The sequence below is a fragment of the Lissotriton vulgaris genome, chromosome 5, assembly GCF_964263255.1.
Source record: "Lissotriton vulgaris chromosome 5, aLisVul1.2, whole genome shotgun sequence".
In the NCBI taxonomy this organism is placed as follows: domain Eukaryota; kingdom Metazoa; phylum Chordata; class Amphibia; order Caudata; family Salamandridae; genus Lissotriton; species Lissotriton vulgaris.
Window position 1 is genome coordinate 1195456175 of NC_141693.1, and position 16782 is coordinate 1195472956.

At 48.4% G+C, this 16782-nt stretch overlaps 1 protein-coding gene across 1 annotated transcript in view; it reads left to right on the plus strand.

The window, feature by feature from the left end:
- The window catches only part of LOC147712256 (disintegrin and metalloproteinase domain-containing protein 9-like), a 1115055-nt gene that overhangs the window by 1052427 nt on the left and 45846 nt on the right, over window positions 1–16782 (plus strand). Inside the window, exon 20 of the mRNA XM_086922984.1 lies at window positions 15909–15978. Coding sequence (XP_086779110.1) covers window positions 15909–15978 — 70 coding nt within the window. The remainder of the gene's footprint in view (window positions 1–15908; window positions 15979–16782) is intronic.

Genomic DNA, 16782 nt, shown 5'->3' on the forward strand with positions numbered 1-16782 from the left:
GAGAGATACAGTGACTCTTACACAAACAGTAATAAAGTGTTGCTTAAGCAAGGACAAGTGGAAGATGTCTAGGTGGCTCAGCTATGTGGAGTATGCACTAAAGGAGATTCAATCAATCAATCAATCAATCAATCAGGGGTTTGTAAAGCACACTACTCACCCGTGAGGGTCTCAAGGCGCTAGGGGTGGGGTCAGCTCCGGATCAGTCGCAGTATCGGATCAGTCGAAGAACCAGGTCGTGAGGTCCTTCCGAAAGGTTTGCAGGGTTGGGGAGTGTCTGATGTGCACGGGGAGCGCCTTCCAGGTCTTGGCTGCGATGTAGGAGAAGGCTCTCCCACCTGTTCTTGTTCTGTGGATGCGGGGGACTTCTGCCAGGGCGAGGTCAGCAGAGCTGAGGTTCCTTTTGGGCACGTGGAAGGAAACTCTCTTGTTGAGGTATTTGGGTCCGATGTTGTTGAGGGATTTGTAGGCGTGGGTCAGGAGTTTGAAGGTGACCCTCTTCTCGACGGGGAGCCAGTTGAGCTCTTGCAGGTGTTGGGTCATGTGTTCGTGGCATGGAGTCCGGAGGATGACTCTGGCGGCGGCGTTCTGGATCGTCTGTGTAGTGGAGTTCAGTTGATTCCGGCATATAAGGCGTTGCCGTAGTCCAATCTGCTGGTTATGAGCGATGGGTGACGGTATTTCTGGGGGGGGGGGCATTTAAGGGTCTTGCTGAGGATGCCTAGACAGTTGAAGCTGGTGGAAGTGATGGTGTTGATCTGGCGATTCATGGAGAGGGAGGAGTCAAGGATGATGCTGAGGTTTTGCGCGTGGTCCCGTAGGGATGGTTGGATTCCCGAGGGCAGAGGGCCACCAGGTGGTGTCCCAGGCGGACGTGCAGTGTCCGAAGATGAGGAACTCGGTCTTCTCTGAGTTCAGCTTCAGACAGCTATCTTTCATCCAGGCTGCCACATTCTTCATTCCTTCCTGGAAGCAGAGTCTGGTGTCTTTGGGTTTCTTTGTGAGTGAGAGGATGAGCTGGGTGTCATTGGCATAGGATACAATGCTGAGCCCATGCTGTCTTATGATTGGGGCGAGAGGGACTATGTAGATGTAGAAGATCGTGGGGCTGAGAGAAGAACCCTGGGGTACTTCACAGTCGATATCGGTGGGTTTGGAGATGAAGGGAAGGAGTCTGATCCTCTGGGTACTGCCAGCGAGAAAGGAATGGATCCAGTTGAGGGTGGCTCCTTGTATCCCGTGTCGTGAAGTCTGGCTGTGAGTGTGCAGTGGGAGACGGTGTTGAAGGCTGCAGAGAGGTCTAGAAGGATGAGGGCCACGGTGTGATCCTGGTTGAGTAGCATGCGGATGTCGTCAGTGGCGGCGAGAAGGGCGGTCTTGTGCTGTGGTTGCTGCGGAATCCAGACAGGGAGGCGTCAAGGATGGAATGCTCTTCGATGAAGGTGGCCAGCTGGGCGTTCACGAGTCTCTCGGTGACCTTGACCGCGAAAGGGACGAGAGAGATGGGCCGGTAGTTTTTCAGGTCAGTAGGGTCGGCGTGGGTTTCTTGAGGAGTGGTTTAAACTCTGCCTGCTTCCAGTCTTCTGGGAAGATGTCGGACATGAAGGATGCGTTGATGGTCAGTCTAAGTTCGGGTGTGATGGCGGCGGCGGCCATGTGGAATATGTGCGGTGGTCAGGAGTCCGTTGGGGCATCGGAGTGGGTTTTCTTCATGGTCGCGGTGATGTGTTCAACGGTGGCAGGATTGCAGGTCATGATTGTTGGCTTATCAGCGGCGTAAGGCGGAGAGGTAGTGTCCTGTGTCTGTTCGCTGAAGTTTATCTGGAGGGCCTTGATCTTCAGAAGGAAGTATGAGCTGAGTGTGTCGCAGAGTTCCTGGGATGGAGTGATGTCTGTGGCTTTGCTGGGGGGTTTAGTGAACTGCTGAATGACGTTGAACAGTTCCTTGGTGTTGGTTGCGTTGGTCTGCCTGACCTGTTAAGGACCCACTGGCTTGTAGAAAGGTTTCCAAACAAAAGGTCACTAACATGTTCTCACTGATGTCTGAATATAAACAAAAGGAATACCATAGAGAGAAACACTCTGTCTGCATATACTGCTAAATCCCTACATTAATAGAGGGGGTACTCCTATTTAGTAAATGTCACCAGGCCGCAACATATATTTATATTATTGAGGTTCCGCATGAACATGATCCCGCTGATGTTAGGTTATCCAGAAAAAACATATAACCACTTGGATTTAAGTGTGTGTCCATGTTATAACCTCTCACCACAAACTGAATTGCACTTAGTTCTATTTTGCAGGCTCTACGACAAAGAAAAGAATGACTACCTTAAACCAATCTTAAAGCAAGGGAATTTTAACCAATGCCGGGTGACATTATATTTCTTAAAATCGTTACCTGATCCCCTGATTTGCTATTCGGTAACTACATTCTTATGGGCCTGTATGAGAAAGAGGAAGGAGGGGGCGCCAAGAGCCCTGAGCTTGTCATGTGACAACTTCATTGTATAGTTTTTTTTAGCCTACAAAATGATTTTATTGTAATAGGGTATTTATTCTAGAATCTATGATGAAATATTTGCTGTTCTTATATTTTATGATTATGTATTTATCTGTACTTTTATGATCATTTTAACCTGATCAAATAAAGATTGAAATTGAATTGATTGAATTGACTACGCAATCTCTAGGAGATTGTCCAGGACAGTTGACAGAGCTGAAAGCCCAGATACTAGCACTACAAAATACGGTTCAGGAATTCCCCACACTGATAGTGTGTAATTCGTTCTACTGTGTGCAGTCTTACAATGAATATCTTCATTACTGGGGTCAGAATGGGTTTAGAGTTTCCAAGAGTTGCCCAATTAAACATAAATTGTTATGGGAACAAGTGGCAAAGCTGAAAACATGCCTGCCACGGGCTCATGTTTTTCACACCTTGAGTCATCAGCGTGTTGGCAAACACGGTGACGGGAATTCACTGACTGATGAAGCCACCAAGGCGACAGTGCGAACTGCTGCTATTGCTGCAATCACTTGTTCTAGCACAAGGATAGACAGAGACATACTGTTAGCTGTACACACCTCAAAGAAAGGCTATGCTGTTCCGAAGGACTTTCCACTCAAATATTCCTATACATTAGATAGGCAAAACACACCGTATGCTCAAATTCGAGGAGTGGGGGATAGAGTTATACCGAACATGTATCGCAGATTAGGTTTAATACTAGCTGCACATGAGGGTCTGGGCTCTGCACACGCTGGAGTCACTGCAACAGTTTCATTACTAAAGCAGCAATTCTTGTGGCCAAGTTTGTCTAAACAAACAAAGGCTTATGTCTTACAGTCTGACATCTGTCACCAGATGAAAAGTTCTACCGTAGCACAACCCCCACAAACACCATTACTCATTTCAGACAGAACTCTCGCATGTGTCTATTTGGATCACTGCAGCCCCTTAAATTCAAACGGGGCTTACAAGTACATCATGGTGGCAGTAGATTCATGCTCTAGATTGCTATGGGTTTGGCCTCAGCGCTCAGCTGATGCTCAAACTGTTATAAAGGATTTGCGAGTCTTCATTGGGACATACGCAATTAGCATGTTACATTCCGACTGCAGCTCTACGTTTAACTCTCAGGCTTACAAGGAAGCCATGGAAAGTATGGGCTTGGCCTTGCAGTACACCTCCCCCTACCATCCCAAGGGAAATTCGGTGGTGGAGAGGAAAAACAGGGACCTAAAGCAATCCTTAACAGCAAGGGTATTATGTGCGGGCAGTAGTTTGGTCAGTCACCTAAATGGGGTCCAGAGGGCGCTAAACAATATGCAAAGAAATTCCTTGGGAAGAGGTACCCCCTATGAGATCCTGTTTGGGACAAGAATGTGGGTACCTGACCGTGATTGTGCCAACACAGTGGTGGATGTAAAACCATTCGAATTGAATGATCGTTTGGCTGTTTTATAGGAACTCAATCAATTCCGGCCGTTACAAAGCAATTTCCAAGTCAAACGCACTGCCACTGGGGAAGTGAAACCGGTTCCGTCAAGACTGGGTCCCAAAGGTTGGGGACCTGGCCAGAGAAAATATTGTAGACAAGAAGGAGTTTGGGCCATCCTACCGAACAAATGTACCTGTTCTGGCAGTTCAAGGAACAGGAATAGTACTTTTTCTACCTCTTGCCGGCAAAAAAAGAAAAAGATTTGTCTCCATTGATCTGATCAAACCACATTATGTGGGCGATTCTCAACCTTAGGACGTGTGGGGTCCTGGGTAGCCACTATACAGGAAGTTCAGATGGAAATACTAATAACGTTTCAAGACTCCTCTGCGCAAGATGCAGGCGTATACCACAAGGGAGTGTGAATTACACCAGTTAAAGTTGAAAAACATCCAAATAAAAATGAAATGCAAATTGCAATTCGGCCCATAATGAACTATACATCAATGTGCCTTCACAAAAAGCAACTGCCAGTTCTACAAACACTGCTGAGCTACCAAAGATAGATTGAACTGCGTCTGGCTACCTCATCAACTTTGATGACTTTTCTTCAGATCCAAGTGAACCTGAGCGAATGACACCCATTTTCAAAAAAGAAACATTTTGACAATTCTATCTCTGGCTGAAAAAGACTTACTTTGTGTCCCCTTGGTTGCATCTTTGGTTTGCATTAGGGATCCTGTTCATTTGAATTGGTATAGTGACTGTCTTTTTCCTACTACTGAATTTACATTATCTCCCACGACGCTCTGCAGTACAACCTGTGAACTTGGTCTCGAAACCCGATACGTCATCACACCGTGAACTGAGAGACTTGTCCCTAGTGAACATTTCAGCAGTTCCAGTACCGGATGGTATAGCTTGGGATAGAGTTTCAAACCTGCCTTGCTGTTTGGATTGCCCGTGGACTCTTTGCATCTCCACCAACGCCTCGCGGAACCCGCTGCGCGGGTCCCGCTTCGCAGAGGGGCGCTCTCCTTTGTGGGCTGTTAGCTGCTGCTGGGGTAAAACAGGGGCTGAGGGCTGCGAGCAAGAGGGCTGGGACTACATTTCCCAGGAGTCCCAGTAACCCCGCCCGTTCCACCTGGGCTGCTCTCCCTCCCCGCCCCCAACGACCGGGTGATCAAATACCGGCCTGCCCTGCACTTCGTGGGACACCTTGACAAACCTGCCTTGCTGTTTGGATTGCCCGTGGACTCTTTGCATCTCCACCAACGCCTCGCGGAACCCGCTGCGCGGGTCCCGCTTCGCAGAGGGGCGCTCTCCTTTGTGGGCTGTTAGCTGCTGCTGGGGTAAAACAGGGGCTGAGGGCTGCGAGCAAGAGGGCTGGGACTACATTTCCCAGGAGTCCCAGTAACCCCGCCCGTTCCACCTGGGCTGCTCTCCCTCCCCGCCCCGCCCCCAACGACCGGGTAATCAAATACCGGCCTGCCCTGCACTTCGTGGGACACCTTGACAAACCTGCCTTGCTGTTTGGATTGCCCGTGGACTCTTTGCATCTCCACCAACGCCTCGCGGAACCCGCTGCGCGGGTCCCGCTTTGCAGAGGGGCGCTCTCCTTTGTGGGCTGTTAGCTGCTGCTGGGGTAAAACAGGGGCTGAGGGCTGCGAGCAAGAGGGCTGGGACTACATTTCCCAGGAGTCCCAGTAACCCCGCCCGTTCCACCTGGGCTGCTCTCCCTCCCTGCCCGCCCCCAACGACCGGGTGATCAAATACCGGCCTGCCCTGCACTTCGTGGGACACCTTGACAAACCTGCCTTGCTGTTTGGATTGCCCGTGGACTCTTTGCATCTCCACCAACGCCTCGCGGAACCCGCTGCGCGGGTCCCGCTTCGCAGAGGGGCGCTCTCCTTTGTGGGCTGTTAGCTGCTGCTGGGGTAAAACAGTGGCTGAGGGCTGCGAGCAAGAGGGCTGGGACTACATTTCCCAGGAGTCCCAGTAACCCCGCCCGTTCCACCTGGGCTGCTCTCCCTCCCCGCCCCGCCCCCAACGACCGGGTGATCAAATACCGGCCTGCCCTGCACTTCGTGGGACACCTTGACAAACCTGCCCTGCTGTTTGGATTGCCCGTGGACTCTTTGCATCTCCACCAACGCCTCGCGGAACCCGCTGCGCGGGTCCCGCTTCGCAGAGGGGCGCTCTCCTTTGTGGGCTGTTAGCTGCTGCTGGGGTAAAACAGGGGCTGAGGGCTGCGAGCAAGAGGGCTGGGACTACATTTCCCAGGAGTCCCAGTAACCCCGCCCGTTCCACCTGGGCTGCTCTCCCTCCCCGCCCCGCCCCCAACGACCGGGTGATCAAATACCGGCCTGCCCTGCACTTCGTGGGACACCTTGACAAACCTGCCTTGCTGTTTGGATTGCCCGTGGACTCTTTGCATCTCCACCAACGCCTCGCGGAACCCGCTGCGCGGGTCCCGCTTCGCAGAGGGGCGCTCTCCTTTGTGGGCTGTTAGCTGCTGCTGGGGTAAAACAGGGGCTGAGGGCTGCGAGCAAGAGGGCTGGGACTACATTTCCCAGGAGTCCCATTAACCCCGCCCGTTCCACCTGGGCTGCTCTCCCTCCCCGCCCCCGACAACCCGTCCATCACCATAACAGCCATAAAATAACGTGTGAATACCGCTGCGCGGGAGCGCGCGGGAGCTCGCCGGGAGAAGCCCGGGACAAGGGCGGGCCCTCTAAGGCCCTCGTAGGCCAGAGAAGGCCGGGCTGGGCCACCTCCCTAACATCTGCTGCCCAGTGGCCCCTGACCTGCTTCGTCGGATATGACGACAGAGGAGGATACCCCTGGAAAAAAAGGTAGATTACGCAATGGGTCATTGGAGAACTATTTTCAGAAGAAGAGTGAGGGCGAAAAGGACTCTATTCTAGCAGAGCGTAGGGCAGAGCGCCGTCGCTCTGTTGAGAGCATGAAGCATAGACCCCTCACGGATAGCTCCTTGCTTGTTATGACCCGGGAAGGAGGTTCAGTAGACTTGAGTGAGGACAATGCTAGTCTAGAAGGCGTCCCACTATTGTTCCGTGATTTTGTATCCACACCTTGTCTGCCTGTGGATAATATCACAATAGTTTCTCCTACCCCTAGTCCCAGTCGCATTAGGGCAACACCTAAACCTAGGAAACAGAAACTTAAGCCTCTACCCGCGGCTCAGATTCATCGCCCACCACCTAGTAAAAAAAGGAGAAAACTTAGGGAGGCCCCAGGTAAAGCAAAAACCCCGCATACTGAGTTTGGTAAAAGGGCAAAAACCCCCATTTCAATTGAGATTACCCCAGCAGAGGTTCGGGATTCTACACCAGCAGTAGTACCATCATTGATTTGTACTTTACCTGAAGTAGCCATGCAGGTGGTGGCTTCTGACAGTAATATTAGAGATACAGCAGCTGATACTTTACCTCCCCCCACATTGATAGGAAACTTGGAGTTTTTGTTGAGATCTCTCCTTGTACCAATCAATGAGTCTATCAAAAAGGTGGAAATCAGACTTACCATATTGGAAGCAGCTATAACTAGTATGGCCACTCTGTCAAAAACCCAGGGGAGTGGGGTGGTGCATCCTACACCCCCGATAAGGCCCCCCCCTACCTCTGTCCAAAAGAACCCACCTGCCCCAGCTCAGTCGGCCAAGCAAACTATTCAGCCCCAGGGTAGAGCTGACCTTCCCTCCGAAAACCCACTGCCTCCTAAACATGTAAAGACACCAGTAGTTGAATCGGGTGGCGCCTCAAATAAATCTATTCCTAAGGTCCCGGCAAGCAACAACCAGGATGTACAAGGGGAAACTAGTAATAATAGAATACCACGCAAAAAGGTGCCACAAGTGGAGATTCCCCCTGAAGCAGTGCCCTTTGTGGTGGTCCTAACAGGGGTCCCTCAGCTAGCAGAAAATAAGAAGGAGGGATATGTTGACCTTAAGAATAAAATTATTCATTGGTTAAGGACGTATAGGCCGATAGCGCCCAACATAGATGGAGATATAGTCCATGTTAGACGGATTAACTGGCTGGGGAGTAGAACTAAAAATATGGAGGGGGATCTAGTGGTGGTCAATTTTAGAGACCCTCGGGCCGTTGATTATATCCTAAATTGGCCACCAGGAAACGGGGGAACTTGCATCATTCCTCGGGCCCTAATATACTTCTATCCTAGGCCAGAGGACACCCCATTTAGATATCCAAATAAACCTCATTCTTATAGACCACCCCTTACTTTGCCCTACAATAACAATTATACCCATTTTGGGCAACACTTTTCCTTGGTACCTGAACAGATTTCTGCCTGGTCTACTGTCCCTTATAGACATACGATGAACTATGGCACCAGGATGAATCATTTGAGGCCTTTTACCCCACTGGACATTTACAATCGGTTTTCCCAGCTTTCTGGGCTGGAAGATTGCGATTGAAGTTCAGCGCCTGGGGGGGAGGCAAGTGAACTTCTGGGTGGGGGGGCCCAAACAAGACCATGTGGTAGCATAGGTATAGGGGAAGGTAGTTCTTTTCCAGCTCATACTGTTAGTATTAATAACATTACAGAGGTTCCTTCCTTTGACGGGCCTATGACTAGCATGGTTGGTTGCCTCGTAACACCTATTCACCCGGCACAGGAGGGGGGGAGATGTAAGACCAGGGTGGATAAGGAGGGTGCAAATGGGGGGGGTCCACCATAGTGCCTAATGGACGGCGGGCAATAAATTTCCTTTCTTGGAACATTGCGGGGCTAAAAAGGACGTTAGACATTCCAGAGTGGCATACATTCATTGAGGGGTTCGATGTTTGCCTATTTCAGGAAACTTGGAGCCTATCACCATTACACAAATCAGGGTATACAACCCATTTTCTGTCAGCAGTAAGTAAGGGAAAGGGTAGACCAGCGGGTGGTCTCATGGTCTGGATTAATGTAGAACTGGATTGGGTGGTCACACGCCACAATTTGGAGTGTAATGATATACTCCATCTCTCCTCCAGAGGAAAGTTAGAGGGTAGTAGGCTTGACATTTTCAATGTCTATGCTAGAGGGACACCTGGGGACTCTACCTCTCTGACTTTAACAGCCCTGGACTCCGCCTTAGCTAATTGCCCTTCAACAGCAAAAATTATTGTGGGGGGTGATTTTAATTGCACGTTTGAACCCCTCCTCGGAGATGACCCCTTGGGCATTGAAGAGGAGGATTCAAAATGGTCCATCCCAAGTTTATCCTTGCCCCCCATTAGGAGGTGGTCGGCTAGGGCTATTCAAATCAATACATTGACCAGGGTTCACAAGTTAAGAGCCCTCAATGGCAGGACTATATCCGACCAGGCAGGGGCATTGACCTTTAATAGGCTTACTGGGCCATCCCGAATTGACTATATCCTAATGGATATTAATTTTTGGGCAGAGCTTATTGACATGGAAGTCCTCCCAAGCCAGGATAGCGATCACAATCCCTTGTGCTGCAAGTTTTATTGGGGCACCCTTAAAGATAGGAGGATGAATGTCACCTTAAAAACATCTAAAGAGATTATCCCCTATAATAACAACCGTAGATTAAAATGGGATAAGGCTAAACTCAAGGAGGAAGATTTAGGGGCGATAAAATTATTGGTTGAGGGCTTGTCTTCTGATCTGGAAGATTGGGTGGGTGAAAATCAGATCAGCAGGGTCCCATACCCCTCCCTTGACTCAGCCTATAAAGCTACAATTGATCATGTTGGCAAATTTTTCATCTCGAAAGGGAAAAGCAATAGGGATACTGTCAATCCCCCCTCTTCTAATAAACCTTGGTATACAGTCCTGTGTAAGGGCAAAAGGAAAAATCTGACAAAAGCCCTGATTTCTGGGGATCCTTTGCTGGTTAGAGCGGCCAGGAAGGAATACCTAAATGTATTATTATTGGCCAAGCGGGAGTGGGAGGAACAGCATTGGCAGGACTTATCCAATGCTGTAAGTAGTAGGAACCTGAACCTTTTCTGGGACCTGATCAATAGAACTAGGCAGAGGAAATCGCAACCATTGGCTGCACATATAACCAGCCAGCAATGGTTTGATCATTTCTCATCCCTTTATGGAGGTAATGAGAAAACAACTAGCCCTGGGGCAGATAGTTTGAGAGATGGAGTTTTCTCGGGGGTGGACGATCCTCCATTTACGACCATGGAAGTAGTGATGGCGATCAGGCACCTAACCCCAAAGAAAGCAGCTGGACAGGACGGGATTCCTGGAGACCTGTTGATAGCGGAGCCGCAGGCTTGGGCTAAATTAATCGCTACTATAATGAATTTGATCACCAGGGGTCACCAGGTGCCAGACTCCTGGAAAGGGGCAGAGGTAGTAACTGTGTTCAAGAAGGGGGTAAGAGATGACCCTGCGAACTACAGACCTATTAGTCTGATAGACATAATTCAGAAAGTGGTCGGCAGGGTCATCATCTCAAGAGTAGGAGATTGGATGGAGGAGGCCAGTATTCTCTCTCACCTACAGGCGGGGTTCAGAAGAAAGGTAGGCACGACGGACCAGGTCTTTCGTTTTTTTGTTATCTATTGGAAGGCAGTTACCATCAAGAAAGGCAGTTTATATATGGCCTTCATAGATCTCAAGACGGCTTTTGACCTAGTCCCCCGGGCAAAATTATGGGAGATTCTAGGAGATATGGGTTTCCCAAGTGGTCTCCTGAACCTTATCGTAAAGCTCCACGAGGGGAATTACGCGAAGGTTAGATGGGGACCCCAGGGACAATTGACAGAGAGGATCCCTGTGCGGAGAGGAGTACGTCAGGGATGTGTTATGGCTCCGACCCTCTTCTCCCTATTCGTGAATGGAGTGGTGGACCATCTGAAGAGGGAGGAGACGGATGCCCCATCCCTGGCGGGGGAAAGAATCCCCACTTTACTCTTCGCCGATGACACCATATTAATCTCCAAATCCCCAGTGGGTCTACAAAAACTCTTGAACCGGTTTAGCTCCTTCTGTACCGCCCGAGGCTTAACCATCAATACCTCAAAAACTAAATTGATGGCACTCTCCCCCTCTAAAAGATTCAAAAATAATTTCCTGCTTAATGGTGTCCCTTTGGAGCTGGTTGAGTCTTTTGACTACCTTGGTGTCCGGATAAACAGCCGAATGACCTGGAAGGATCACTTGGCCAAAATGTTACTCAGTCATCAAAGAGTATCGGGGGTGATTCTGAGGGAAGTCCGTGAATCATGTAGTAAACCTGTCTCCCCGGCCATGGCCATATACGAGGGTCAGATTCTCCCAGCTGCATTATATGGCTCTGAACTTTGGGGGTTCGAAAATGTATCAGATCTATCGACAGCGGAAAATAATTTTCTAAGGAAGGTGGTGGCTCTTCCTGCTTCCACCCCACTAATTCCCCTGAGATTAGATCTGGGCAGAAGAGCATTTAAGGACTTGGTAAAGCTACGCCCGTTGCTCTTTTGGACCCGTTTAAGAAGAACGGAAGAGCTTGCAAAATATGCTGAGGGGCTGGACGATCTTCTTTTACTGGACACGGGAAAAAAATTGGATGGTTGAATAAATTGAAAGACTTGGTTCTTAAGTTAGGGCTAAGAGATGCTTGGGAGTCACAATCGCCGCCACCAAAGGATGTGATCAAAAAGTTATACTGGGACTGGGTTCAGAGTAATGTGTTGAGGGCCACGGATCGGGGCTCACTCACGGACCAATTTTTGTTATTTAAATGTGTGAGGAAATTGGAGCCCTTCCTCGACCTGATAACTAAACCCTTTGATCGCGCACTATACCTAAAACTGCGATATGGGACGCTTCCGGTGCATGACTTTATGGTGAGGTGGTCAAACTCTGGTGCCCCCCTGCGTTCATGCCCTGGCTGTGTAGCACCAACAGAGTCTGTGGCCCATCTATTTTTTGCCTGCCCAGCTTATAAAGGGGCGTGGAAATTTTGGCTGAAACCTGTCTGCAGGGAACTGGGGTGGAGGTGCCATAGACAGGCTCTTCGTGTACTCTCCACGGACTCATCATCTTCCTTTATGATTTGTGGGGTAGCAAAGTTCTTGGGAAGTGCATGGATGACGCGATCCCGCTTACTGAAACTGCAGTCGGGGGGCCCAACGGTCTGATGCCATTTCTGCTGGTAGCAAATTGGTGATTGTGTTGCACCTTATTCTTTTACTGTATTTTAATATTTTATTGTGTATTGGAAATGTATTTTATATGTATTCTTTTATGGTGATCAAGTTGCCGAATAAAGATATTCAATAATAATAATAATATGATGTATTTGGTCCTACCACAGTGGAAGAAAAATTCCTGGGCAGTTACTACAATTCAAATTACATTAATCTATTGTTAGCATGACGTGGGGGATAACCCAGACTCAGTGCAAAAGATAAACAACTATTTAAACCATGTAGAATTATTTCTTTATTTAAATTTATCTAAAAATTGGGGCATAATAAAGACGAAGAAAGACCAAAGAAAATACAAATAGGTGCATTATACATCGGGTACAACGTATTCACCGCAAGTTACGATTGGTGGGCACTTAATCCAGAAAAACATTGATTGAACATAAGAATATACATATAATACATCAACATACATATAATTAATAAAGACAGTTATGAAGTAAGACTGATATAGCGTGGCTGGGTGATGAAAGTTCTCAACGCGCGTTTTTTCGGCACTGGAAGTGCCTTCATCAGGAGGGCCACAAAAGTATATCAGAAGGTAAGGGGTTTTTATGAGCAAAATTACTTCTAAAGCGAGGAGGTAAACAGGGGCGGTATATTGTGGCGATATCCACAGCAACCGACCTGACTGATCTTGCTCTGAATACAAGTAGATGCTGAGAGTGGTATACAACTCTCTCAATCTCGATGTTCACGATCACAAAAACATGAGGCGTTGGTTACAAATATGTACGTCCGACGGATAACCAATGGGAGTCCGCTTAATATGTGCAATGCTAAGGACTTCAATCTTGTGGGTGAGTACTGTGCGCGATGAAGGGCTGAAGTAACCGGCCTGGGTTGCGAGCACGGGCGCTAATATTAGGCTGTGAGCAATTGCTTAGATCATTCTCCTGATAATGTGTAAGTGTGAACACACTACACGTTGAAGATAAGGGCAGGTTTGGAGACAAACTCGTGCTGTCATTGCTTGTGGGGCTCAGTGAAGATAGATGCCATAACTGGGCGTTTTTGGTCGGTATTTGGTCCTACCACACATTTGAAAAGTCCACACGTATTCAAAATTTCATTGAATTAATTCATTACCCCAAGTACACTCTATGACGATTGGAACATTGGAGTGGTGTGGAGTGCAAAAAAACAATGGATTTAGGCCCAGATCTCTGTACTGGGGTGAATGTATGACATTGTTCTGCATTCTGTCCATCAACTGTGGTTTTTGCATTTGTCACTCCGAGTGGGATGGGTATGCTCAGACGTGAGTCCCATGCACTCCACACGACTGGATTCAAGCAAGCCGGGCTGAGGACGGCTGGAATGCCAGAAACCTGTCCTCGGAAGCTTGTTTCTGGTCCAGGAAAGGCAAGGCTTGGCAGTTCGGGCTGGACTGTTCCCATGAGGCACAGGGTCAGACTGATTTGCATATGGCCATGTCTGAACTGGGGTGGTGTGGAGTGCAAAAAAACGATGGATTTAGGCCCAGATCTCTGTACTGGGGTGAATGTATGACATTGTTCTGCATTCTGTCCATCAACTGTGGTTTTTGCATTTGTCACCCCGAGTGGGATGGGTATGCTGAGACGTGAGTCCTATGCACTCCACACCACTGGATTCAAGCAAGCCGGGCTGAGGACGGCTGGAATGCCAGAAACCGGTCCTCGGAAGCTTGTTTCCGGTCCAGGGAAGGCATGGCTTGGCAGTTCGGGCTGGACTGTTCCCATGAGGCACAGGGTCAGACTGATTTGCATATGGCCATGTCTGAACTGGGGTGGTGTGGAGTGCAAAAAAACGATGGATTTAGGCCCAGATCTCTGTACTGGGGTGAATGTATGACATTGTTCTGCATTCTGTCCATCAACTGTGGTTTTTGCATTTGTCACCCCGAGTGGGATGGGTATGCTCAGACGTGAGTCCCATGCACTCCACACCACTGGATTCAAGCAAGCCGGGCTGAGGACGGCTGGCATGCCAGAAACCGGTCCTCGGAAGCTTGTTTCCGGTCCAGGGAAGGCATGGCTTGGCAGTCCGGGCTGGACTGTTCCCATGAGGCACAGGGTCAGACTGATTTGCATATGGCCATGTCTGAACTGGGGTGGTGTGGAGTGCAAAAAAACGATGGATTTATGCCCAGATCTCTGTACTGGGGGGAATGTATTGCATTGTTCTGCATTCTATCCATCAACTGTGGTTTTTGCACTTTAGTATATAAACCCCTTATTCCCACCTGCAAATTAGAGGAGAATTCCCTCCAAACTGACAAGGGGTCCTGCGTGCTGAATCTTTGACACACAGCGGTCTGACATCTCTTGCGGGAGTCATCCTCGAAGCAGAGACAGGGTCCTTCGTTCTAAACCATCAGGAGAGGGGGATGGTTCTTCCTTAGGGGATTCTTGGATACATATACGCATATACATGCTACACATACAGATCTAGGTTCTGTAAACGTAGGCGAATTACTTAGGGCGCCTTTTAGGAATATGCAAGTGCTACCGTTTTTATCTGAACTGCTTATGTTCATCTTATTAGGACTATAGTTGAAATGTACCTACTATTTACTATATTGGTACTAGCAATCTCTTTCCTATGCTTCTGTCTCCTGATTGTCGCAGCACATATGTTTAACATAAGACTGTCGCTGGACCAATAGATACTTATTGAAAGATCCTAATCGCTATCCTGTGTATTTCCTGAGAGCAAACAAGCACGAGAGTCTGAGCGAAACGTACTCTACTGTTTTCCACGATCCCTGAGGAATCTGGGTTGTCATGTTCAGTTGTTGCCAGAAACTACCTACACCACTGTAGGATACAGGGGGTGGTAGTGGCACTGTCGAGCTAGCTGATCTAACAGCTGACATATCCTGTGGGGGTGTCCTGAAGCGGTCGGGACACCAAGCCCTCAGTTTAGGTCATCCAAAACGCACAGGTCCTGGGGGATTCCTCGGAACTACACAACAGGATCAAGCAGAAATCCTGTTAAGAGGCTTTTTGTTTGCACCCTCCTAAAGGGCTCCTGCTCAAGAAATGCGGAATACTCATAATTTGCAAGTAGGCATTCTTCAGTTTGGACACACTCGGACTAGGTGCATGCAACCATTCCACTGACCACCTTATGTTCATGTGACACCCCAAGGGCTTTGGGTATGCTCAGATAGGATCCAAGCTGCACCTCACTGATGAGAGTCAGGAAGGCTGAAACCAGTCTTGTGTTCCTGCACAGAGGGTACTTGGCCTGGTAGCTGGGCTAGAGTGTTCCTATTGGAGCTGTCCCAAAGCTGATTTGCATTTGGTTCCCTACTGTCTGGGTTGGTGCAGTTGACCAAATCACTATGGACTGGAACTATTGTAGGCGTTCCCAACATCACCTTTTATTGTTTGAAGACACGGACCAGACCCAGAAAGCAAGGACTTATCCCCACTCTGAAACAGATAGGAAAAGAAAAGTTACATGTATTATTTTCCTTTAATTAGTTAGGCACTTCTGTCATCTGCTTTTCCCTCTTTTGGTGTGAAATCCCTCAGTAACCAACTCACGGCTTGCCTGAGTCCCATGGGGCCCTAAATGAACATGAGTTAGCTCCCAGCAAGGTTCAGAGAAGTGAAAGGCACATAGTGCGCATAGTGGCTGTGACTGGCAACATAGGCTTTGGGGATTCCAGTGAGCCAGCAGGGATGGGGTAAATCAAATGTGTAATTTATCGGATTAGACCTTGCTGCCTCTCTCTCATACTGGGTTTGCATTGTTTTCACAGGGAGAATAGCAACTCAACCACGGTGCAGACAAGACGGCCAAAACCGAACCAGAACCAGCAAAGAAACGAGGTAACGTGCAGGAACATGTTCACTCAATTTGTATTTGCTCCCCGCTGTCAGCTCAATTTAAATACTTTAAATAAGTTAATTTAATGCAATCATTTACAAACTCAATCAGAATTCTGTTGACTAATAATTATGCTTTGAGTAAGAAGGCCAATGGAATATTGCGCTGTGTTCCCACATATGAGAGAAACGGGCTGGTTAGACACCACATTCAATGTGTCTGTCTAGGTCTAGGACATACTGAAGGGATAGGGGAATTTGGGCCCTTCATTGCATGCAGCTATTTGTTACATGCCATGGGGGCAGCGTGATTTGGATCTTACATTCCATGCAACTGGCTGGTCCATGCTTGGGATAGGGTACGTTGGACCTATATTCTGTGCATCTACCTCGTAGTTGTCTGGGGTTTTCAGTGATTGAACACTACAGAATCCATTCAACTGTCATGAACATATTTGTGGTTCGGGTGATTGGACCCTGCATTCCGTGCATCTGTATTGTACATGCTGTGGATATGGTGGCAAGATTCTACATGCCTATCTGCTGCCAACTTCTTTCATAGGGACAGAGCGGATGCTCCTGTATTCCTTGTTTCTTTATGGTAACTTATGTGTGGTATTGCTTCCTTAGGTGCTGTTTGGGGTGAACTTTAACACGTGTACCAGGCTACTCTGGGGAACTTTATTATAACGGGTGACCTCAGACTTTAGCTGTGCTCTGTGAAAGTATTACTCTTGATAAACCTCTGCCATGCTGTTTGGAATTAGCACAGAGAAACGTTACATATTTAGTAGTTTTAATGTACTA